The sequence below is a fragment of the Hyla sarda genome, chromosome 8 (assembly GCF_029499605.1).
Source record: "Hyla sarda isolate aHylSar1 chromosome 8, aHylSar1.hap1, whole genome shotgun sequence".
NCBI lineage: Eukaryota > Metazoa > Chordata > Amphibia > Anura > Hylidae > Hyla > Hyla sarda.
The window spans coordinates 12,708,017-12,733,863 of NC_079196.1; the positions used below are offsets into that span (position 1 = coordinate 12,708,017).

General features: G+C 46.7%; 1 protein-coding gene across 1 annotated transcript in view; it reads right to left on the minus strand.

Moving 5' to 3' along the window:
* Nucleotides 1–21,306, minus strand: part of LMLN (leishmanolysin like peptidase) — a gene marked incomplete at its 5' end in the record, with an annotated part of 40,536 nt that extends 19,230 nt beyond the window's left edge. The window contains 10 exon segments of the mRNA XM_056534113.1: nt 1,181–1,257; nt 1,342–1,449; nt 4,866–4,983; nt 5,060–5,154; nt 6,537–6,642; nt 8,340–8,512; nt 10,968–11,085; nt 12,637–12,719; nt 14,790–14,820; nt 21,209–21,306. Of these exon segments, the coding sequence (XP_056390088.1) occupies nt 1,181–1,257; nt 1,342–1,449; nt 4,866–4,983; nt 5,060–5,154; nt 6,537–6,642; nt 8,340–8,512; nt 10,968–11,085; nt 12,637–12,719; nt 14,790–14,820; nt 21,209–21,306 (1,007 nt within the window).
* Between the last annotated feature and the right edge of the window lie 4,541 nt (nt 21,307–25,847).

Genomic DNA, 25,847 nt, shown 5'->3' on the forward strand with positions numbered 1-25,847 from the left:
TGTGTTGCCGGCGTACTGGGACAGTACAAAAGCGTTGTACATGGCAACCTGTACCATGTAGACCGCAACTTTTTTGTACCATGCCCGTGTTTTCCGCATGGCGTTATATGGCTTGAGGACTTGATCAGAAAGATCAACTCCCCCCATATACCGATTGTAGTCCAGAAAAAAAAAAGAAAAAAGCGTTTACCTAATCAGTGGTTTGCACACTGATCAGCGATTGGTGGCGGCAGGGGGGCGCAGAAGTCAGTGGAGGGGGGGGGGGGGGTGTTCTGCCACTCAGCCAAAAACTGTGGCTGGTGGCACGTACAAAAAAAAAAAATGTATGTACTGACATACCGAGCCCTCCACTGTAGGGGACGCTCTTCTCATATGGACAGGGGATATTTCATTTGGACTCGAGCTGATTGTCCGTCTGTTATCATTAATATCTAAATTAGCAGGACATGGGAATATGAGCCAGTCATAGCAAGCTGCAATGCCCTTACTAATGCTGTTGATTTACCACAGAGAACAACGCAGTTTGTTAAAGGGGTACTCCGCCCCTAGACATCTTATCCACTTTCCAAAAGGATAGGGGATAAGATGTCAGATTGCGGGGGTCCCGCTGCAGGATCTCAACTTCAGCACCCACCTCAATGGCTTCCGGCAACGCTGGAGGCTTCAGATCCCGACCATGCGAGCGGAAGAGGGTGACGTCACGCCCCGTCCCCTCAATGCAAGTCTATGGGAGGGGGCGTGACGGCCGTCACGCCCCCTCCCATAGACTTGCATTGAGGGGACGCGATCTGACATCTTATCCCCTATCCTTTGGATAGGGGATAAGATATCTAGGGGCGGAGTACCCCTTTAAAGAAAGGGAATACGCCCCATTTCTATTATGCCCTACCAGTCCCTATGAGCCCAACCACAAAGCACCTGTCCAGATAAGGGAGGGAACAAAGACCATTAAGCTAGTAGCCTTAGATATGCCTAAATTGTATTTGGTGTCTCAACTTGTTTTGGGGAGCTTACTTCATCAGGGGACTGTAAAACAGGATTAAAGAAAAAAACAAAAACATAACCATAGCCAGTGGGCAAAAACAACTAAATAAAAACGTAAGTAGTATGGCTCCAGACAGACATCAGAGTTTGTGGGTTATACTGATCAGAGTTTGTGGGTTATAATATCAGGACTCACCCCGTATCCTCCATCAGTGCAAGGGTGATCCTAGAGAAGACTCTATTCTGTGTGTGGGAGCCGGTCATGGCTTCATTCTGTGGAGGCAGAACAAGAAGTATTAGGAAAAAGTAAAAATGACTACAGAAATAACCAGAAAAAAAAAATCTTTGCCCCCGCACCTCCAGCAGCCGCTTCTCCCAGTGATTCAGCTCTGTCCCGATACCGCCCTGGTTCTCCAGCTCCATTCCCTCCAGTATTGGGCAGTCAAAGTGATTCCGCACCTCCTCCTGAAAAAACAACATCACTACTCAGTGCTGCCCCCACAGTCCGTCAGATGATCAACAGGATTAATGGTAATGTATAATCAGGAGGTGATAGATTATTTCTAACAGTTTTTTTTTTTTATCATAAACTTATACAGTATTATAATTTGGGAAGAGAAACTGGATACAGAGAGCACAGTCACATACAGGAGCCCGAGTGTCACAATCAAGTACAACAGTTCTCAGTATCTATCAGTGGCCGTAGCCGTAGTATGGTTCGCTACCGACGAGGTGCCAAGCTAGTAAGATATAGTAGCCTGCACTCGCCGTCCTCGTAGCTTGTCACGACACGAGCATTCTGTGCGGCAGGGAGATGTTCTGATGCGGGCGCTCAGAGGGTAACAGCCGTTATCACACACAGCCGTGTGCTTCTTCCCGCCCTCAGGAGGCCAAAAGAAGCACACGGTGCAAAAACGGCTTTCTGTACTAGGCCATATCTATACATATAGGGGTTTATTTACTAAGGGTGGAGTGGGTTATTTGTGGGTATTTTTCCAAGTTTTTTTTTATTTTATTTTATTTTAATTTTTTTTACAACTGTTCTGATCTGTCGGGTTTTTCCAGCTCAAATCCACAATAAAACCTTAGTAAATATGTTGGGATTTTTTTTTTAAACTGTCAGGGATAGATACGCCCCTTTTTCCTGTGACTGTGCCCACTTTTTGGGGGTTTTCTTGTAAAATGGAGAGTTTTGGTTTTTTGGTCACAAACTGTGTCCCATGGAGTGTGCGACAAAATTTGGGCGCAAAACCCTAGGGAAAAAAAAAAAAGAGTCGGGAACGCGTTAGTAAATAAACCCCATAGTATTCGGATCGCTAAGGATTACAGATGCCCAGCACAGTAAGACGTTGCAGTAAAACTTAATTTACTTGATACAGGTAAAGACATACAGGTAAAGTGTCACGCTTCAGTCGATCAAAACACCCTCAGTCATGCGTATGACTAAAATGATTTGATCAATTGAACCGAGTCACTTTACCTGTATGTCTTGCTTTATCAGGTGGATTAAAAGGGTTACTCCGCTCCCCAGTGTCCGGAACAACGCTGTATGTGGGCTTCCGTGTTCACGCCCGCCCCCTCGTGACGTCACGCCCAGACCCCTCAATGCAAGTCTATGGGAGGGGCGTGACAGCTGCTGCACCCCCTTCCTATAGACTTTCACTGAGGGGGCAGGCTGTGACGTAACGAGGGGGTAGGCGTGAACACGGAAGGCCGCACACAGCGTTGAGAAACTCAATGTTCCGGACGATGGGGAGCGGAGTAAGCCTTTAAAGGGGTACTCCAGGAAAAAACTTTTTTTATATATATATATATCAACTGGCTCCAGAAAGTTAACCCCTTAAGGACCCATTTTGGCCTTAAGGACTCAGACAATTTAATTTTTACGTTTTCATTTTTTCCTCCTCGCCTTCTAAAAATCATAACTCTTTTATATTTTCATCCACAGACTAGTATGAGGATTGTTTTTTGCGCGACCAGTTGTCCTTTGTAATGACATCACTCATTATATCATAAAATGTATGGCGCAACCAAAAAAACACTATTTTTGTGGGGAAATTAAAACGAAAAACGCAAGTTTGCTAATTTTGGAAGGTTTTGTTTTCACGCCGTACAATTTATGGTAAAAATGACGTGTGTTCTTTATTCTGAGGGTCAATACGATTAAAATGATACCCATTATTATATACTTTTATATTATTGTTGCGCTTAAAAAAAATCACAAACTTTTTAACCAAATTAGTACGTTTATAATCCCTTTATTTTGATGACCTCTAACTTTTTTATTTTTCCGTATAAGTGGCGGTATGGGGGCTCATTTTTTGCGCCATGATCTGTACTTTTTTTTTTGATACCACATTTGCATATAAAAAACTTTTAATACATTTTTTATAATTTTTTTTTTAATAAAATGTATTAAAAAAGTAGGAATTTTGGACTTTTTTTTTATTTTTTTTCGTTCACGCCGTTCACCGTACGGGATCATTAACATTTTAATAGTTCGGACATTTACGCACGCGGCGATACCAAATATGTCTATAAAAAAAGTTTTTTACGCTTTTTGGGGGTAAAATAGGAAAAAACGGACGTTTTACTTTTTTATTGGGGGAGGGGATTTTTCACTTTTTTTTTACTTTTACATTTTTATTTTACACTTGAATAGTCCCCATAGGGGACTATTCATAGCAATACCATGATTGCTAATACTGATCTGTTCTATGTATAGGACATAGAACAGATCAGTATTATCGGTCATCTCCTGCTCTGGTCTGCTCGATCACAGACCAGAGCAGGAGACGCCGGAAGCCGCACGGAGGAAGGAGAGGGGACCTCCGTGCGGCGTTATGAATGATCGGATCCCCGCAGCAGCGCTGCGGGCGATCCGATCGTTCATTTAAATCGCGAACTGCCGCAGATGCCGGGATCTGTATTGATCCCGGCACCTGAGGGGTTAATGGCGGACGCCCGCGAGATCGCGGGCGTAGGCCATTGCCGGCGGATCCCTGGCTGCGATCAGCAGCCGGGATCAGCCGCGCATGACACGGGCATCGCTCCGATGCCCGCGGTTATGCTTAGGACGTAAATGTACGTCCTGGTGAGTTAAGTACCACCTCACCAGGACGTACATTTACGTCCTGCGTCCTTAAGGGGTTAAACAGATTTGTAAATTACTTCTATTAAAAAATCTTAATCCTTTCAGTACTTATGAGCTTCTGAAGTTAAGGTTGTTCTTTTCTGTCTAAATCCTCTCTGATGACACCTGCCTCGGGAACCGCCCAGTTTAGAAGAGGTTTGCTATGGGGATTTGCTTCTAAACTGGGCGTTTCCCGAGACAAGTGTCATCAGAGAGCACTTAGACAGAAAAGAACAACTCAACTTCAGAAGCTCATAAGTACTGAAAGGATTAAGATTTTTTAATAGAAGTAATTTACTAATCTGTTTAACTTTCTGGAGCCAGTTGACATATATATATATATATATAACATTGTATCCAATTTTTCCTGGATAACCCCTTTAATGCTATTTATTAAAGTTTTTCTACTTTATCTAAATTAAAAAAATATATTTTTAGTGTTACAAAACATTTTGTGACGTCACAACTAGAGATGAGCGAACTTACAGTAAATTCGATTCGTCACGAACTTCTCGGCTCGGCAGTTGATGTCTTATCCTGCATAAACTTTCTGGAGCCAGTTGATATATATAAAAAAGTTTTTTCCTGGATAACCCCTTTAAATAAATAAATGTTTTCTGCATGATTCTTTGCAAGTTTACCCGGTGGTTGTCGGCTGAGCTTGTTGGTTGAGCTGATTTTCTGTGCATTTGAGTATTCTACTACTATTCTGTCATAAAATATAACTATAATGAATATGGAAACTCACAGTGACCCTTGGAGTGACCAGCAGGTAGACATTGTGTGGAACCATTTTGGAGCCTCTAACATCCCAGTTTCTTGTCACAGTGCGAACGACTTTATCACTCCACTGGTAAACACCAATGCTGCAATAAATGGAGACTGTAACACCGCATACACCTGCTGTAATGTTTAATGTGAGAGGATAAGAAGGACACTCACCTCTCATTGAAGATAGGGAAACCATTTATGTTCCTCGGTGTCAGAGGTTCCCCATTGTCATCATAATATAATGCAAAGAGACCAGCTGAAAATCCCTGGAAAACAAAAAAAGGAACAGAATTCAGGCAACAATTCTAATACTACCGACATTTCACATCTATAACTCCCAAGATTCATGCACAGTAATTATCATTATATGGAGTTTAGGAACGTTTGCCTATTATACAGAAGTTATAGGATATGTAGAATCCAAAACACTGATAGAAACCGGTGAGTCCAGCTGCCCAATCCAATGGGAAACTAGGCACCAGCTTGATAACCTGAGGAGCTTCACAGGGGTGCAATCCAGAATACATAAGCACTGGCAAATAGTTCAAGAAATAAAGGATGCACTCACCCGGGATACTTGCTTGAAGGAATCTTTATTCACATGCAGTAAAAACGTACAGCGGGTAGAAGCAGAGGTGCAGCCTCACAGCGACAGACTGTTTCCTGCACTCCTATCGGCAGCCCGAGGAAGTGCGCTTGGAGTGCCGGAAACAGCAGCCGCGCTCACGTTAGACGAGCTGAAGGGCACATGCACTGGGACCTGTGGGTCAATCAAAAAGCGGTCCCAGCACTGACATACAGGGGGTGGGCATGGTAGCGGCAGGGCATCGCGTACCTCGCGCCACGCCTATCCGACCGTCAGTGGCTTTGATCAAAAGCATTTTTTGGGTAGGGATCGACCGATATAGATTTTTTAGGGCCGAGGCCGATACCGATAATATGTGAACTTTGAGGCAGATAGCCGATGACTTATACTGATATTCCGGTATAAGTTATCGGTTATTCCCCCCGGTGGGGCAGAAGCTGCTGCAGATCAATGATTTAAAGCAGACGCTTTAAATCAATGAACTGCAGCGGCTTTTGCAGGGCCAGAGACCGCCGCCGCTGCCGGCTTCTCTGCCCCTGCCTGTCCTGGGGTCCTGAGTCCAACCACCACCGCTGCCCCATTGCCTCCCCCATCCCCGGTGTTATAATTACCTGTTCCCGGGGTCCGCGCTACTTCTGGCTCCGGCAGCATCCTGCGCTGTCACTGTGCGCACTGACGGCGATGTCGCGTTGAGGACGTCACTCGTCATTGCAGAGCACACAGCAATAGCGCAGGACGTCGCAGGAGCCAGAAGTAGCTCGGACCCCGGAAACAGGTAATTATAAAACCGGGGATGGGGGAGGCAATGCGGCGGCGGTGGTGATCTCGGGGCGGGGCAATTGCCGATACCGATAATGTCAAAAATCGTGATTATTGGCCAAACCGATAATAGGTCGATCCCTATTTTTGGGGTCATGAAAGCCTGCAAATATTAGGTAAAAACATTGCTATACACTCCACCTGCACACAGAACAAAGGCTGTGTGCAGGTTATTGCACCCAGATTTCATGACAGTTGCGCTTTAGAACAAGAACACAGAGATAAATGGCAGAAGGCACTTACCAGAGCGTGAATTATCTCGTGCTTCACAGTGGATAACATTCCAGCAAATTCCTGGGGCTGGATGGAGATCATGTTGGGGCACAGGTTGGCATATCCTGCAATGGGCCTACAAGGACAAAAAAAAGATATTGGCACGAATTCTCAAATCTACCAATATAGTACAGTATATTACTAATATAAACACACTTTAGGCTCTAGTTCTGTAATGGACATATATCCTGATAGAAAATAACATGTACAGCTCAGGGGTTCTGCTTATAGAAAGCAGCAGGTCAATGAAAGATTTTCATCAAGAAGTGATAGTCCCAGTACAGACTTTATATTTATATCAATATATAGCAGCATATTGGTAGATCCTGCAGCTCTATGCTATACTGCAAAGATGGTCTCCAAACTGGGTAAATACTGTGTGAAGGTAACTCTACAAAGGGTCAGATGCTTATGATGGCATCCTGAAATAAACGCACATCAGCTTGCCCCCCATGCCTACCGTGCCCAGATCCGCCCTGCCATGCGGACGAAATCTTCTTTTCTGTATATGCTAATTAGGTGCTAAATGGCACAGGCGGGGTTACAGGGAAGGAATCGACAGATATCGATGTTTTAGGGCCGATACCGATAATCTGTCACCTTTCAGGCCAATAGCCGATAACTTATACCGATATTCCGGTATAAGTTGTCGGCTATTTCAACACCCCCCTGGCGAGGCAGAAGCCGTTGCAGATCAAAGGTTTAAAGCGGGCGCTTTAAATCAATGAACTGCAGCGGCTTTTGCTGGGCCAGAGACCGCCGCCGCCGCCTGCTTCTCTCCCCCTGCCGGTCCTGGGGTCCTGAGTCTAACCACCACAGTTGCCCCATCGCCTCCCCCCCCCCTATCCTCTGCCCACATACCGCCTCCCCCCATCCTCTGCCCCATCGCCTCCCCCCATCGCCGGTGTAATAATTACCTGTTCCTGGGGTCCGCAATCCTTCTGGCTCCGTCGGCGTCCTGCGCTGTCACTGAGCGCACGGACGGTGACGTCGCGTTGGGGACGTCACTCATCATTACGCAGCGCACAGCAACAGCGCAGGAGCCAGAAGAATGGGGGGAGGCGGTATGTGGGCAGAGGAAGGGGGGGAGGCGATGGGGCAGCGGCATGTGGGCATAGGATGGGGGGAGGCGATGGGGCAGCGGTATGTGGGCAGGGGATGGGGGAAGGCAATGCGGCAGCGGTATGTGGGCAGGGGATGGGGGAGACAATGGGGCAGCGGCGGCGGTATGTGGGCAGGGGATGGGGGGAGGCAATGGGGCGGCGGCGGTATGTGGGCATATAATTAGCATATACAGGAAAGCATGCTGGGATTTGCAGTTTTGCAACAGCTGGAGGTCTACAGTTTGAGACCACTGCACAGTGATCTCTATACTGTGTACCTCTAGATCTTGCAAAACTACAACTGATAGCATGCCCACACAGCAGTTTGCTGTCCGTTCATCCTGTGATTTGTAGTTTTGCAACATCTGGAGGTCCACAGTTTGGAGACCACTGTGCAGTGGTCTCTAAACTATAGCTATAGCTATATTGAAGATTTCGGGCGAACGGAGGGACGGATCCAGGCACAGTAGGCATCAAACTGATCAGCGTCCCCCAGCCAGTACCACTGGTTAGTGCGGGGGGAGTAAGCTGACAGTTTTCCTTTAACACACAAACATGAATGCAGATGACTGGTGTGCAGAGCTGGAATAGGTTACCCTGCTGGAAAGGATCATTTTAATGACTGGACTATATGTTCCCTTCTGGCATAGAAACGTATAAGCTTCACTACCTGTCCATATCTGCTTCCAGCTGACAATAGGCCGCATACGCCACAATGTTCTCCTGGCTGCATCTTTCCGTTGTGATGGCGCTGACGTAGAGGATGAAGTCTGCATCTCGAATCCCTCCACTATCAGGGGGCCCGGATGCTCCGCAGAACTTGTTGCGGCACAGGAAGCATTGCTATAGCAAAGTGGTAGATGGAGAAAACAAGGCGAATGACAAACAGTCAGGAAAACAGCGGAAAAGAACCCACAATATTCAGAAAGCTATTCCAATAAATGTCTTCAATAAATTACCCCAAACAAACTCTGCTATCTGCCATTTTACTGAAATCTCCTCATATTCACCTACAAATACCTGCCTTAATGAACACAACAGTTAAGTTAAACGGGCGCTGTCAGACACAAAAACTTTTGACATGTTGTAAAGCATGTACCGTATTTTTCGCCCTATAGGACGCACCGGCGTATAAGATGCACCCAATTTATAGGTGCAAAATCAAAAAAAATTAAGATTTTGAACCCAATAGTGGTCTTCAACCTGCGGGCCTCCAGATGTTGCAAAACTACAACTCCCAGCATGCCCGGACAGCCGTTGGCTGTCCGGGCATGCTGGGAGTTGTAGTTTTGCAACATCTGGAGGTCGGCAGATTGAAGACCACTGCATAGGAGGTAATACTCACGTGTCCCCGCCGCTCCGGACCCATCGCTGTCGCCGCGTCACCGTCGCTCTGGAACGTCTCTGCTGCCGGCCGGGTATCCTCGCTCTCCGTCGCCGCCATCACGTCGTTATGCACGCCGACGCACGTACGCGACGACGTGATGACGAGGAAGGAGAGCGCCGGCCATACAGGGGATCCCTGAACGGAGAAGACACCGCGGAGGCAGGTAAGGTCCCTCCCGGTGTTCTGTAAGCACTAACCCGGCTATTCAGTCGGGCTGTTCGGGACCGCCGCGGTAAAATCGCGGCGGTCCCGAACAGCCCGACTGAACAGCCGGGTTAGTGTCACTTTCCCTTCAGACGCGGCGGTCAGCTTTGATCGCCGCGTCTGAAGGGTTAATACAGGGCATCACCACGATCGGTGATGTCCTGTATTAGCCGCGGGTCCCATCCGTTGATGGCCGCAGGGACCGCCGCGATAGGGGTGTATTCGCCGTATAAGACGCACCGACTTTTCCCTTCAGTTTTGGGGAAGAAAAAGTGCGTCTAATACGGCGAAAAATACGGTATAACAAATAGGTTTTGTAATTGCTTTCATTAGAAAATTCTCTGTATTCTCTACTGATAAATCCAGTAAACAACTGCCCCCCCGCCTGCTTGGACACATACTAGTCCTGCTGTGTCCATGAGTCATCACCTATGTCATGGACACACTTCCTTGATTGACAGCTGTGAGCTCAGGGCTCAGAGCTGGAGGAAAAATCCTCCCACTGTCATCTTGTGTCCGGCTACTGCCAGTGAGGACATGCTGGGAGTTGTAGTTTTGCTAATGCTGGGAGAGATGTGAGCAGACAGTATACTGAGGGAGGGGGCGGAGACCTGCACAGTGAGGCCACGCCCCCTCCCTTTGAGAGGAATTCGGACTAGTGAGCTAAAGTTAAAGTGTAATAAAAAAAAAATAAAGGAGCTAGACACATAAAAATTACATGTACATGGTCAGGATTAGGTACTGAGTGATAGATCCAACAAAAAATATTTTTTGTTAATATGACGGGTGAGGTTTAAAATATGATAGAAATTCAGTTAGTAAATATATTAAACAATATTGCACTATGCTTATGGTGGCGTGCCAGAAATACAAATTCAGATTAAAGGGAACCAATCATCAGATTTTACCCTATATGACGCTTGGAAATGCATTATATAGGGTAAAATCTTTATTTTCCCCATTCCCGGGGGACGCTCCTGCCCCCAGGGATGGTGAAGATATGAAGTTATAAACAAGTCACCGCCGCCGCAAGTAGTCACCTGGGCGGGGAGCTCTTCTCACCTACTCCCGTCCTTCGGCCGGGAGCGACGCCCCCTCCGCTTGATTGATGGGCCGTGTCATCGCTCTGCTTCGTCTGTTCAGTGAGCGGAACAATGACGCGGCCCTTCAAACAAGCGGAGGGGGCGTCGCTCCCGGCCGAAGAACGGGAGTAGGTGAGTGAAGCTCCCCGCCCAGGTGACTACTTACGGCGGCGGCGGTGACTAGTTTATAACTTCATATCTTCACCATCCCTGGGGGCAGGAGCATCCCCCGGGAATGGTAAAAATAAAGATTTTACCCTATATAACTCTTTGCCAAGCATTATATAGGGTAAAATCTGATGATTGGTTCCCTTTAAATTGTACTATAGTAAATTTGTTATACAGACCCCAATAATAAGGATTATGATAGCAGGTATATGATGAAATAACAGAACAGTATTGCACTGGCCCAGTTGGTTACTATTGGCACTAATTAGTGAGTAAAGGAACGAATAAATAAATAAAATATCTTATTCATAAGCCTCACAATACATATACATATATATATATATATATATATAATATATATATATATGTGTCATATAAATCCTCTCATTAAACCCCGTTAATAGGAAAGCTCAGAAGCTCCCTCCAAAGCAGAAGGACTTCTGGGACAATGTACTACCTGGAGATGTTCCTCCGGGACAATGACCGGACCGCATCGCGTGTGCTCAGCGCAGCCTTCATGGCAGTATCTCTGGGTATCTGACTTTTTCCTCACATATTGATTCCTTGCACATTGTCTTAATGAGAACAAACAGAACATATGTTCAGGAATTATCAGCGTCAGCAAAACAGTCACATATTACAGTGATCCCTCAACTTACAATGGCCTCAACATACAATAGTTTCAACATACAATGGTCTTTTCTGGACCATTGTAAGTTGAAACCAGACTCAACATACAATACAACAGACGGTCCAGATCTGTGAAACATGTCAATGGCTGAAAGAACTGACCAATCAGAATGGACATTTACTGGTAAAACACCTGTATTACTGAAGTGTATGCACTGACTGGTGTCTGGTAGCACCCCCTACACTACAGGGGGGTATTACATGTTCTGTACTCTTTACCTGTATTACTGAAGTGTATACACTGACTGGTGTCTGGTAGCGCCCCCTACAGTACAGGGAGGTATTACATGTTCTGTACTCTTTACCTGTATTACTGAAGTGTATGCACTGACTGGTGTCTGGTAGCGCCCCCTACAGTACAGGAGGTATTACATGTTCTGTACTCTTTACCTGTATTACTGAAGTGTATGCACTGACTGGTGTCTGGTAGCGCCCCCTACAGTACAGGGAGGTATTACATGTTCTGTACTCTTTACCTGTATTACTGAGGTATATGCACTGACTGGTGTCTGGTAGCACATCCTACAGTACAGGGAGGTATTACATGTTCTGTACTCTTTACCTGTATTACTGAGGTATATGCACTGACTGGTGTCTGGTAGCGCCCCCCTACAGTACAGGAAGGTATTACATGTTCTGTACTCTTTACCTGTATTACTGAAGCGTATGCACTGACTGATGTCTGGTAGCACCCCCTACAGTACAGGGAGGTATTACATGTTCTGTACTCTTTACCTGTATTACTGAAGTGTATGCACTGACTGGTGTCTGGTAGCGCTCCCTACAGTACAGGAGGTATTACATGTTCTGTACACTTTACCTGTATTACTGAAGTGTATGCACTGACTGGTGTCTGGTAGCGCCCCCTACAGTACAGGGAGGTATTACATGTTCTGTACACTTTACCTGTACCAGGGTTACCTGCTCCTTTGGACACCAGGTGAGGGCGGCTCCATGTTACTTTTTTAGGACACTGTGTGTACTGTACAGGACCCTGAAGAAGCTCCTTTCCTCTACATAGACCAGTGTTTCCCAACAGGGTGCCCCTGGCTGTTGCAAAACTACAACTCCCAGCATGCCCGGACAGCCAACGGCTGTCCGGGCATGCTGAGAGTTGTAGTTTTGCAACAACTGGAGGCGCCCTGCTTGGGAAACACTGACATAGACAGTGATTACAGCTCCCAGCAGATCTTTCTTACTTTTATATGTAAGGATTTGCTTTATCTATATTAGTTATCTACTTATTTTTCTTTAATCCTCACTTTTTCCTATTTTTGGATGACATTTTGGGCCTTTAGAATCAATTACCAGGTTTCCATAGAGTTATGGTCTCAACATACAATGGTTTCAACATACAATGGCCGTCCTGGAACCAATTAATATTGTAACTTGAGGGACCACTGTACTGTATAACACAAGGGGAGGGCCGCACTTACCTGCTCAGTAATATGGAGCCACTTGGTCTGCGCACTTGAAACGTCTTCTGTAAATAGGAGATTGCTTGTGGGAAGAGCCTATTCTGTAGATAAAGAAAATCACTTATCCCTACAATACAGCGTCATCATGTCCATTCTATGTTAGTACTGCCTTCCACTATATCAACACTTAAAGGGGAACTCCGGTGGAAAAAAGTAGAAAAACTAATGTTTTCATATCAACTGGGGCCTGAAAGTTAAACAGATTTGTAAATGACTTCTGTTAAACAAATCTTGATCCTTCCAGTACTTATTAGCTGCTGTATACTACAGAGAAATTTGTGAATTTCTTTTCTGTCTGACAACAGTGCTCTCTGCTGACATCTGTCTGTGTCAGGAACTGTCCAGATTAGAATACTATCCTCATAGAAAACCTCTTCTGCTCTGGACCATTCCTGACATGGACAGAGGTGTCAGCAGAGAGCACTGTGGTCAGGCTGGAAAGAACTTCACAAATTTCTCTGTAGTATATCTGTAGTATGCAGCAGCTGATAAGTACAGGAAGGGTTAAGATTTTTAAATAGACATGATTTACAAATCAGTTTTTTCTTGCACCAGTTGATTTGAAAAAAAAATTTTTCACTGGAGTTCTACTTCATTCCTTGCACCATATAGTTTCACATGGCTGCATTAGAGTTATCTAGAGCATGCATGGCTGCATTAGAGTTATATAGAGCATGCATATAGGCAGTATGCTTTGCAAATGTAAAAATGTTTGTGCAGACCTCATGACAGGGGAGAGGGGAGCTCATCATACTCCAGGGGAAGCAACCCCAGTCTCAGAGAGAAATTCAGAAGACTGATCACAGTAATATATAGATCAAAAAGGTATTTTACATATTAAGACATGCATATTATTATTATTTTATATAAGAGCACATAACTATACTGATTTAAGCATTTTCTTTCCTTACTAATGACAGTAGCGCTTTAAACAGACACTGTCATTTTCAAAAACATTCTATATAATGTAGATAAGAGTGTATGTATATTTGTCATATAAATTGGTACTGAGGCCCTGTGACACACTCCCGAATCACACACCAGGATGATTGACAAGCCAAGAGCCTGTACAGAGCCCTGCTTGTCCCACCCTAACTTCCTGTATTTTGTCTTCGCACAGGGACACATGGGCAACAGCTGCAGGGACAAGACAGTATTTTTTCTCCTTAAAATAAAATGTTGTTATATTTAGCCATATATGATGTTACTATATAAAAAGTTTTTGCAAATGATAGTGCCCATTTCAAAAGACTGCCAGGGCACAGAGTGATTTATTTATATGTTAATGAGGCTGCAGAAAGCATAAAACAGCATACTTACCTGCCCAAACTCCAGCTACTTTCCAGAATGCCCTTGGTCTCTGGCTCAGTCCTTTTTTTTTTACTAGTTGAAGACTTGGCACTCGGGAAACGTGCAATGATGGGGAAGTGGCAAGGTAAGTGTTCAGCTTTAATTAAAGGGGTACTCCACTGGCCAGCATTGGGAACATTTAGTTCCGAACATTGTGTGTGCGCACGCTGTGGGGGTTGGCCCTGCCCCCTTGTGCCGTCACGCCATGTCCCCTCACTGCAAGTGTGAGGGGGCGTGACTTGCAGTGAGGGGGCGTGACGGCACGAGGGGGCGGGGCCAACCATCACAGAATGCACACACAATGTCACGCCACGCCCTCTCCCATAGACTCGCAGTAAGGGGGCGTGGCGTCACGGTACAAGGGAACGTGGCCAACCCCCACAGCGGGCGCACACAGAGTTCAGAACTAAATGTTCCCCTTTAGGAGGGAAGTACCCGTTTAGGAAGGAGGACATGTTGCCCAGACTGTCAAAAATTTAGATGGCGCTGGTTCTCAGTCCTTAGACCCGCTGTGATTGCACGCTGCTGCTGCACACTTCCCTGCCATATAACTCGTGATATCACGATAGCAGTGGGTTTTAGAGTTGAGACCTGATGCGACCGAAACTTTTGATATGTCTGGTCAACATGTCAAAAGTTGTTTCAAATGACGGTGTCACTTTAAAAAATGTACTGTGAGTCAGGGAGTACAAGAACATTGAGCCGCAAGACCCCCCCCCTCTTCAACTTTACCCTCTCACGCAGGGAATGATGATACTCACTTTGACAAGTCTTCTCCTTGCTGGGATCAGGCTATAAATACAAAGAGAAAGTCTCATTAGATCAGTATCCATCTACAGCACGGTCTGGAATCTGATACTGCCAGGAAAGCTGAGTTGTTGGTATTTCTAGTCTTTTAGGCCAGGATCATGGGGGTCTTCATCTTCGGGGGATCCAGAGCACTGACACTGATATATAGCATCAGGATACATCAATGTTGATGCTTTGGAGCTCTACAGACTCTACAGCAGTGATTCCCAACCAGGGTGCCTCCAGCTGTTGCAAAACTACAACTCCCAGCATATTTTGCATTTTTTTTTTTGCCAAAAATGCTTGGTTTAGCTATAGGATGAGCACAGACACTCACACTCTAATGTTTCAGCTATAGGATGACCACAGACACTCACACTCTAATGTATCAGCTATAGGATGAGCACAGACACTCACAGTCTAATGTATCAGCTATAGGATGACCACAGACACTCACAGTCTAATGTATCAGCTATAGGATGACCACAGACACTCACACTCTAATGTATCAGCTATAGGATGAGCACAGACACTCACAGTCTAATGTATCAGCTATAGGATGAGCACAGACACTCACAGTCTAATGTATCAGCTATAGGATGAGCACAGACACTCACAGTCTAATGTATCAGCTATAGGATGAGCACAGACACTCACAGTCTAATGTATCAGCTATAGGATGAGCACAGACACTCACACTCTAATGTATCAGCTATAGGATGAGCACAGACACTCACACTCCAATGTATCAGCTATAGGATGAGCACAGACACTCACACTCCAATGTATCAGCTATAGGATGAGCACAGACACTCACAGCCTAATGTATCAGCTATAGGATGAGCACAGACACTCACACTCTAATGTATCAGCTATAGGATGACCACAGACACTCACACTCTAATGTATCAGCTATAGGATGACCACAGACACTCACACTCTAATGTATCAGCTATAGGATGACCACAGACACTCACACTCTAATGTATCAGCTATAGGATGAGCACAGACACTCACACTCTAATGTATCAGCTATAGGATGACCACAGACACTCACAGTCTAATGTATCAGCTATAGGATGAGCACAGACACTCACACTCTAATGTATCAGCTATAGGATGACCACAGACACTCACACTCTAATGTATCAGCTATAGGATGAGCACAGACACTCACACTCTAATGTATCAGCTATAGGATGACCACAGACACTCACAGTCTAATGTATCAGCTATAGGATGAGCACAGACACTCACACTCTAATGTATCAGCTATAGGATGACCACAGACACTCACACTCTAATGTATCAGCTATAGGATGACCACAGACACTCACAGTCTAATGTATCAGCTATAGGATGAGCACAGACACTCACACTCTAATGTATCAGCTATAGGATGAGCACAGACACTCACACTCCAATGTATCAGCTATAGGATGAGCACAGACACTCACAGTCTAATGTATCAGCTATAGGATGAGCACAGACACTCACAGTCTAATGTATCAGCTATAGGATGACCACAGACACTCACACTCCAATGTATCAGCTATAGGATGAGCACAGACACTCACACTCTAATGTATCAGCTATAGGATGAGCACAGACACTCACAGTCTAATGTATCAGCTATAGGATGAGCACAGACACTCACAGTCTAATGTATCAGCTATAGGATGAGCACAGACACTCACAGTCTAATGTATCAGCTGTAGGATGAGCACAGACACTCACAGTCTAATGTATCAGCTATAGGATGAGCACAGACACTCACAGTCTAATGTATCAGCTATAGGATGACCACAGACACTCACACTAATGTATCAGCTATAGGATGAGCACAGACACTCACACTCTAATGTATCAGCTATAGGATGAGCACAGACACTCACAGTCTAATGTATCAGCTATAGGATGACCACAGACACTCACACTCTAATGTATCAGCTATAGGATGAGCACAGACACTCACACTCTAATGTATCAGCTATAGGATGAGCACAGACACTCACAGTCTAATGTATCAGCTATAGGATGACCACAGACACTCACACTAATGTATCAGCTATAGGATGAGCACAGACACTCACACTCTAATGTATCAGCTATAGGATGAGCACAGACACTCACAGTCTAATGTATCAGCTATAGGATGACCACAGACACTCACACTCTAATGTATCAGCTATAGGATGAGCACAGACACTCACACTCTAATGTATCAGCTATAGGATGACCACAGACACTCACAGCCTAATGTATCAGCTATAGGATGACCACAGACACTCACACTCTAATGTATCAGCTATAGGATGAGCACAGACACTCACACTCTAATGTATCAGCTGTAGGATGAGCACAGACACTCACACTCTAATGTATCAGCTATAGGATGAGCACAGACACTCACAGTCTAATGTATCAGCTATAGGATGAGCACAGACACTCACAGTCTAATGTATCAGCTATAGGATGAGCACAGACACTCACAGTCTAATGTATCAGCTATAGGATGAGCACAGACACTCACAGTCTAATGTATCAGCTATAGGATGAGCACAGACACTCACAGTCTAATGTATCAGCTATAGGATGAGCACAGACACTCACAGCCTAATGTATCAGCTATAGGATGACCACAGACACTCACAGTCTAATGTATCAGCTATAGGATGACCACAGACACTCACAGTCTAATGTATCAGCTATAGGATGAGCACAGACACTCACAGTCTAATAACTCAGCTATAGGATGAGCACAGACACTCACAGTCTAATGTATCAGCTATAGGATGAGCACAGACACTCACACTCTAATGTATTAGCTATAGGATGAGCACAGACACTCACACTCTAATGTATCAGCTATAGGATGAGCACAGACACTCACAGTCTAATGTATCAGCTATAGGATGACCACAGACACTCACAGTCTAATGTATCAGCTATAGGATGACCACAGACACTCACACTCTAATGTATCAGCTATAGGATGACCACAGACACTCACAGTCTAATGTATCAGCTATAGGATGAGCACAGACACTCACACTCTAATGTATCAGCTATAGGATGACCACAGACACTCACACTCTAATGTATCAGCTATAGGATGACCACAGACACTCACACTCTAATGTATCAGCTATAGGATGAGCACAGACACTCACAGTCTAATGTATCAGCTATAGGATGAGCACAGACACTCACAGTCTAATGTATCAGCTATAGGATGAGCACAGACACTCACAGTCTAATGTATCAGCTATAGGATGAGCACAGACACTCACACTCTAATGTATCAGCTATAGGATGACCACAGACACTCACACTCTAATGTATCAGCTATAGGATGAGCACAGACACTCACACTCTAATGTATCAGCTATAGGATGAGCACAGACACTCACACTCTAATGTATCAGCTATAGGATGAGCACAGACACTCACACTCTAATGTATCAGCTATAGGATGACCACAGACACTCACAGTCTAATTTATCAGCTATAGGATGAGCACAGACACTCACAGTCTAATGTATCAGCTATAGGATGAGCACAGACACTCACACTCCAATGTATCAGCTATAGGATGAGCACAGACACTCACACTCCAATGTATCAGCTATAGGATGAGCACAGACACTCACACTCTAATGTATCAGCTATAGGATGAGCACAGACACTCACACTCTAATGTATCAGCTATAGGATGACCACAGACACTCACAGTCTAATGTATCAGCTATAGGATGACCACAGACACTCACAGTCTAATGTATCAGCTATAGGATGAGCACAGACACTCACACTCTAATGTATCAGTTATAGGATGAGCACAGACACTCACAGTCTAATGTATCAGCTATAGGATGAGCACAGACACTCACACTCCAATGTATCAGCTATAGGATGAGCACAGACACTCAGTCTAATGTATCAGCTATAGGATGAGCACAGACACTCACACTCTAATGTATCAGCTGTAGGATGAGCACAGACACTCACACTCTAATGTATCAGCTATAGGATGACCACGGACACTCACACTCTAATGTATCAGCTATAGGATGACCACAGACACTCACACTCTAATGTATCAGCTATAGGATGACCACAGACACTCACACTCTAATGTATCAGCTATAGGATGACCACAGACACTCACAGTCTAATGTATCAGCTATAGGATGAGCACAGACACTCACACTCTAATGTATCAGCTATAGGATGAGCACAGACACTCACACTCCAATGTATCAGCTATAGGATGAGCACAGACACTCACAGTCTAATGAATCAGCTATAGGATGAGCACAGACACTCACAGTCTAATGTATCAGCTATAGGATGACCACAGACACTCACACTCTAATGTATCAGCTATAGGATGAGCACAGACACTCACACTCTAATGTATCAGCTATAGGATGAGCACAGACACTCACACTCTAATGTATCAGCTATAGGATGACCACAGACACTCACAGTCTAATGTATCAGCTATAGGATGACCACAGACACTCACAGTCTAATGTATCAGCTATAGGATGAGCACAGACACTCACACTCTAATGTATCAGCTATAGGATGACCACAGACACTCACACTCTAATGTATCAGCTATAGGATGACCACAGACACTCACAGTCTAATGTATCAGCTATAGGATGACCACAGACACTCACAGTCTAATGTATCAGCTATAGGATGAGCACAGACACTCACAGTCTAATGTATCAGCTATAGGATGACCACAGACACTCACAGTCTAATGTATCAGCTATAGGATGAGCACAGACACTCACACTCTAAGGTATCAGCTATAGGATGAGCACAGACACTCACACTCCAATGTATCAGCTATAGGATGACCACAGACACTCACACTCTAATGTATCAGCTGTAGGATGACCACAGACACTCACAGTCTAATGTATCAGCTATAGGATGAGCACAGACACTCACACTCTAATGTATCAGCTATAGGATGACCACAGACACTCACACTCCAATGTATCAGCTATAGGATGAGCACAGACACTCAAACTCTAATGTATCAGCTATAGGATGACCACAGACACTCACACTCTAATGTATCAGCTATAGGATGACCACAGACACTCACAGTCTAATGTATCAGCTATAGGATGACCACAGACACTCACACTCTAATGTATCAGCTATAGGATGAGCACAGACACTCACACTCTAATGTATCAGCTATAGGATGACCACAGACACTCACACTCTAATGTATCAGCTATAGGATGACCACAGACACTCACACTCTAATGTATCAGCTGTAGGATGACCACAGACACTCACACTCTAATGTATCAGCTATAGGATGAGCACAGACACTCACACTCTAATGTATCAGCTATAGGATGACCACAGACACTCACACTCTAATGTATCAGCTATAGGATGAGCACAGACACTCACACTCTAATGTATCAGCTATAGGATGACCACAGACACTCACACTAATGTATCAGCTATAGGATGAGCACAGACACTCACACTCTAATGTATCAGCTATAGGATGAGCACAGACACTCACACTCTAATGTATCAGCTATAGGATGAGCACAGACACTCACACTCTAATGTATCAGCTATAGGATGAGCACAGACACTCACACTCTAATGTATCAGCTATAGGATGACCACAGACACTCACAGTCTAATGTATCAGCTATAGGATGAGCACAGACACTCACAGTCTAATGTATCAGCTATAGGATGAGCACAGACACTCACAGTCTAATGTATCAGCTATAGGATGACCACAGACACTCACACTCTAATGAATCAGCTATAGGATGAGCACAGACACTCACAGTCTAATGTATCAGCTATAGGATGAGCACAGACACTCACAGTCTAATGTATCAGCTATAGGATGACCACAGACACTCACACTCTAATGTATCAGCTATAGGATGAGCACAGACACTCACAGTCTAATGTATCAGCTATAGGATGAGCACAGACACTCACACTCTAATGTATCAGCTATAGGATGACCACAGACACTCACACTCTAATGTATCAGCTATAGGATGAGCACAGACACTCACACTCTAATGTATCAGCTATAGGATGAGCACAGACACTCACACTCTAATGTATCAGCTATAGGATGAGCACAGACACTCACACTCAGATGTGTAACATATAATGGGCAGAGACGTTCGCTGTGATGTCACATGTCAGATCTGCTTTGGTTTGTACAGCAGCAATTTACACTGGAGAAATAGTGAACATGTCAGAGATCCCCTTTATACCCAGACCCTACACTGCTATCAGTGCGGCTCCTCATACAGAGGGGGTGATATATGGAGGGGGGGCCGCCTGCACTCAGCTCCTGGTGACCACTCACGCGTCGATGCTGCCGTCATACACAATCTTCATCCGCAGCTGCTCGTCCGCTTGTCTCTTGAACACATGATGTGACTTCTGGTGAACCTTATAGACGACCTGTAAATAGAGACTGACAGTCAACTGGGAGCCGGATAAATCCCAAAAAATCACTGCAAGGGCCACTCAGCAACAAAGAGGGTGTCATTTCCTGGGGCATTCAGCAATGGGGGGAGGCACTGCAAGGGGCAACTGGCAACAAGGGGGGGGGGGGGGGGGAGACTGCGCAGGACACCCAGCGACGAAGGAGAACTGCAAGGGGCACCCAGCGAGAGGTGGGTGGCACTGCGAGGGGAACTGCGAGGGGCACCCTCCAACAGGACGGGGGTACTGCGAGGGGCACCCTGCAACAGGACGGGGAACTGCGAGGGGCACCCTCCAACAGGACGGGGAACTGCGAGGGGCACCCTCCAACAGGACGGGGAACTGCGAGGGGCACCCTCCAACAGGACGGGGAACTGCGAGGGGCACCCTGCAACAGGACGGGGAACTGCGAGGGGCACCCTGCAACAGGACGGGGAACTGCGAGGGGCACCCCTGCAACAGGACGGGGAACTGCGAGGGGCACCCTGCAACAGGACGGGGAACTGCGGAGGGGCACCCTGCAACAGGACGGGGAACTGCGGGGGGCACTCTGCAACAGGACGGGGTACTGCGAGGGGGCACCCTGCAACAGGACGGGGTACTGCGAGGGGCACCCTGCAACAGGACGGGGAACTGCGAGGGGCACACTGCAAAAGGACGGGGAACTGCAAGGAGCACCCTGCAACAAGATCTGGGATACTTTGGGGATACTTAGGTCAGTATGGGGGGGGGGGGGTGGTCAGTATGGCTCTCTGTATAGGGGATCTCTGGCTGGTAGTGGGTCTGTATAGGGGATCTGTATGACTGGTGGGGGGTCTGTATAGGGGATCTGTATGACTGGGGGGTCTGTATAGGGGATCTGTATGACTGGTGGGGGTCTGTATAGGGGATCTGTATGACTGGGGGTCTGTATAGGGGATCTGTATGACTGGTTGGGGCCTGTATAGGGGATCTGTATGACTGATGGGGATCTGTATAGGGGATCTGTATGACTGGGGGGGGTCTGTATAGGGGATCTGTATGACTGGTGGGTCTGTATAGGGGATCTGTATGACTGGGGGGGTCTGTATAGGGGGATCTGTATGACTGGGGGGGTCTGTATAGGGGATCTGTATGACTGGGGGGTCTGTATAGGGGATCTGTATGACTGGGGGGGTCTGTATAGGGGATCTGTATGACTGGGGGTCTGTAAGGGGATCTGTATGACTGGTTGGGGCCTGTATAGGGGATCTGTATGACTGATGGTGGGATCTGTATAGGGGATCTGTATGACTGGGGGGGGGTCTGTATAGGGGATCTGTATGACTGGTGGGTCTGTATAGGGGATCTGTATGACTGGGGGGTCTGTATAGGGGATCTGTATGACTGGGGGGTCTGTATAGGGGATCTGTATGACTGGTGGGGGTCTGTATAGGGGATCTGTATGACTGGTGGGGGTCTGTATAGGGGATCTGTATGACTGGGGGGGTCTGTATAGGGGATCTGTATGACTGGGGGGGTCTGTATAGGGGATCTGTATGACTGGGGGGTCTGTATAGGGGATCTGTATGACTGGTGGGGGTCTGTATAGGGGATCTGTATGACTGGTGGGGGTCTGTATAGGGGATCTGTATGACTGGGGGGGGGGTCTGTATAGGGGATCTGTATCACTGGGGGGTCTGTATAGGGGATCTGTATGACTGGGGGGGTCTGTATAGGGGATCTGTATGACTGGGGGGTCTGTATAGGGGATCTGTATGACTGGTGGGGGGTCTGTATAGGGGATCTGTATGACTGGGGGGGGTCTGTATAGGGGATCTGTATGACTGGTGGGGGGTCTGTATAGGGGATCTGTATGACTGGTGGGGGGTCTGTATAGGGGATCTGTATGACTGGGGGGGTCTGTATAGGGGATCTGTATGACTGGTGGGGGGTCTGTATAGGGGATCTGTATGACTGGTGGGGGTCTGTATAGGGGATCTGTATGACTGGTGGGGTCTGTATAGGGGATCTGTATGACTGGTGGGGGTCTGTATAGGGGATCTGTATGACTGGTGGGGGTCTGTATAGGGGATCTGTATGACTGGGGGGTCTGTATAGGGATCTGTATGACTGGTGGGGTCTGTATAGGGGATATGTATGACTGGGGGGGTCTGTATAGGGGATCTGTATGACTGGGGGGGTCTGTATAGGGGATCTGTATGACTGGTGGGGGGTCTGTATAGGTGGGATCTGTATGACTGGGGGGTCTGTATAGGGGATCTGTATGACTGGTGGGGGGTCTGTATAGGGGATCTGTATGACTGGGGGGTCTGTATAGGGGATCTGTATGACTGGGGGGTCTGTATAGGGGATCTGTATGACTGGTGGGGGTCTGTATAGGGGATCTGTATGACTGGTTGGGGGTCTGTATAGGGGATCTGTATGACTGGGGGGGTCTGTATAGGGGATCTGTATGACTGGGGGGTCTGTATAGGGGATCTGTATGACTGGGGGGGTCTGTATAGGGGATCTGTATGACTGGGGGGGTCTGTATAGGGGATCTGTATGACTGGTGGGGGTCTGTATAGGGGATCTGTATGACTGGTGGGGGTCTGTATAGGGGATCTGTATGACTGGGGGTCTGTATAGGGGATCTGTATGACTGGTGGGGGTCTGTATAGGGGATCTGTATGACTGGGGGGTCTGTATAGGGGATCTGTATGACTGGGGGGGTCTGTATAGGGGATCTGTATGACTGGTGGGGGTCTGTATAGGGGATCTGTATGACTGGGGGGTCTGTATAGGGGATCTGTATGACTGGGTGGGGGGTCTGTATAGGGATCTGTATGACTGGGGGGTCTGTATAGGGGATCTGTATGACTGGGGGGTCTGTATAGGGGATCTGTATGACTGGGGGGTCTGTATAGGGGATCTGTATGACTGGTGGGGGTCTGTATAGGGGATCTGTATGACTGGTGGGGGTCTGTATAGGGGATCTGTATGACTGGGGGGGTCTGTATAGGGGATCTGTATGACTGGGGGGATCTGTATAGGGGATCTGTATGACTGGGTGGGGGGGTCTGTATAGGGGATCTGTATGACTGGTGGGGTCTGTATAGGGGATCTGTATGACTGGTGGGGGTCTGTATAGGGGATCTGTATGACTGGGGGGTTCTGTATAGGGGATCTTGTATGACTGGGGGGGTCTGTATAGGGGATCTGTATGACTGGGGGGGTCTGTATAGGGGATCTGTATGACTGGGGGGTCTGTATAGGGGATCTGTATGACTGGGGGTCTGTATAGGGGATCTGTATGACTGGGGGGGTCTGTATAGGGGATCTGTATGACTGGGGGGGTCTGTATAGGGGATCTGTATGACTGGTGGGGTCTGTATAGGGGATCTGTATGACTGGGGGGGGTCTGTATAGGGGATCTGTATGATTGGGGGTCTGTATAGGGGATCTGTATGACTGGGGGGTCTGTATAGGGGATCTGTATGACTGGGGGGTCTGTATAGGGGATCTGTATGACTGGGGGGTCTGTATAGGGGATCTGTATGACTGGGGGGGTCTGTATAGGGGATCTGTATGACTGGGGGGTCTGTATAGGGGATCTGTATGACTGGTGGGGGTCTGTATAGGGGATCTGTATGACTGGGGGGGTCTGTATATGGGATCTGTATGACTGGTGGGGGTCTGTATAGGGGATCTGTATGATTGGGGGGGTCTGTATAGGGGATCTGTATGATTGGGGGGTCTGTATAGGGATCTGTATGACTGGGGGGTCTGTATAGGGGATCTGTATGACTGGGGGGTCTGTATAGGGATCTGTATGATTGGGGGGTCTGTATAGGGGATCTGTATGACTGGGGGGGTCTGTATAGGGGATCTGTATGACTTGGGGGGTCTGTATAGGGGATCTGTATGACTGGGGGGTCTGTATAGGGGATCTGTATGACTGGGGGTCTGTATCAGGGGATCTGTATGATTGGGGGTCTGTATAGGGGATCTGTATGATTGGGGGGGTCTGTATAGGGGATCTGTATGACTGGGGGGTCTGTATAGGGGATCTGTATGACTGGTGGGGGTCTGTATAGGGGATCTGTATGACTGGGGGGGGTCTGTATATGGGATCTGTATGACTGGTGGGGGGGGTCTGTATAGGGGATCTGTATGATTGGGGGGTTTGTATAGGGGATCTGTATGATTGGGGGGGTCTGTATAGGGGATCTGTATGACTGGGGGGGTCTGTATAGGTGGGATCTGTATGACTGGGGGGGGGGTCTGTATAGGGGATCTGTATGACTGGGGGGGGGGGTCTGTATAGGGGGATCTGTATGACTTGGGGGGGGTCTGTATAGGGGGATCTGTATGACTGGGGTGGTCTGTATAGGGGGGATCTGTATGACTGGGGGGGTCTGTATAGGGGATCTGTATGACTGGGGGGTCTGTATAGGGGATCTGTATGACTGGGGGGTCTGTATAGGGGATCTGTATGACTGGTGGGGTCTGTATAGGGGGATCTGTATGACTGGGGGGTCTGTATAGGGGATCTG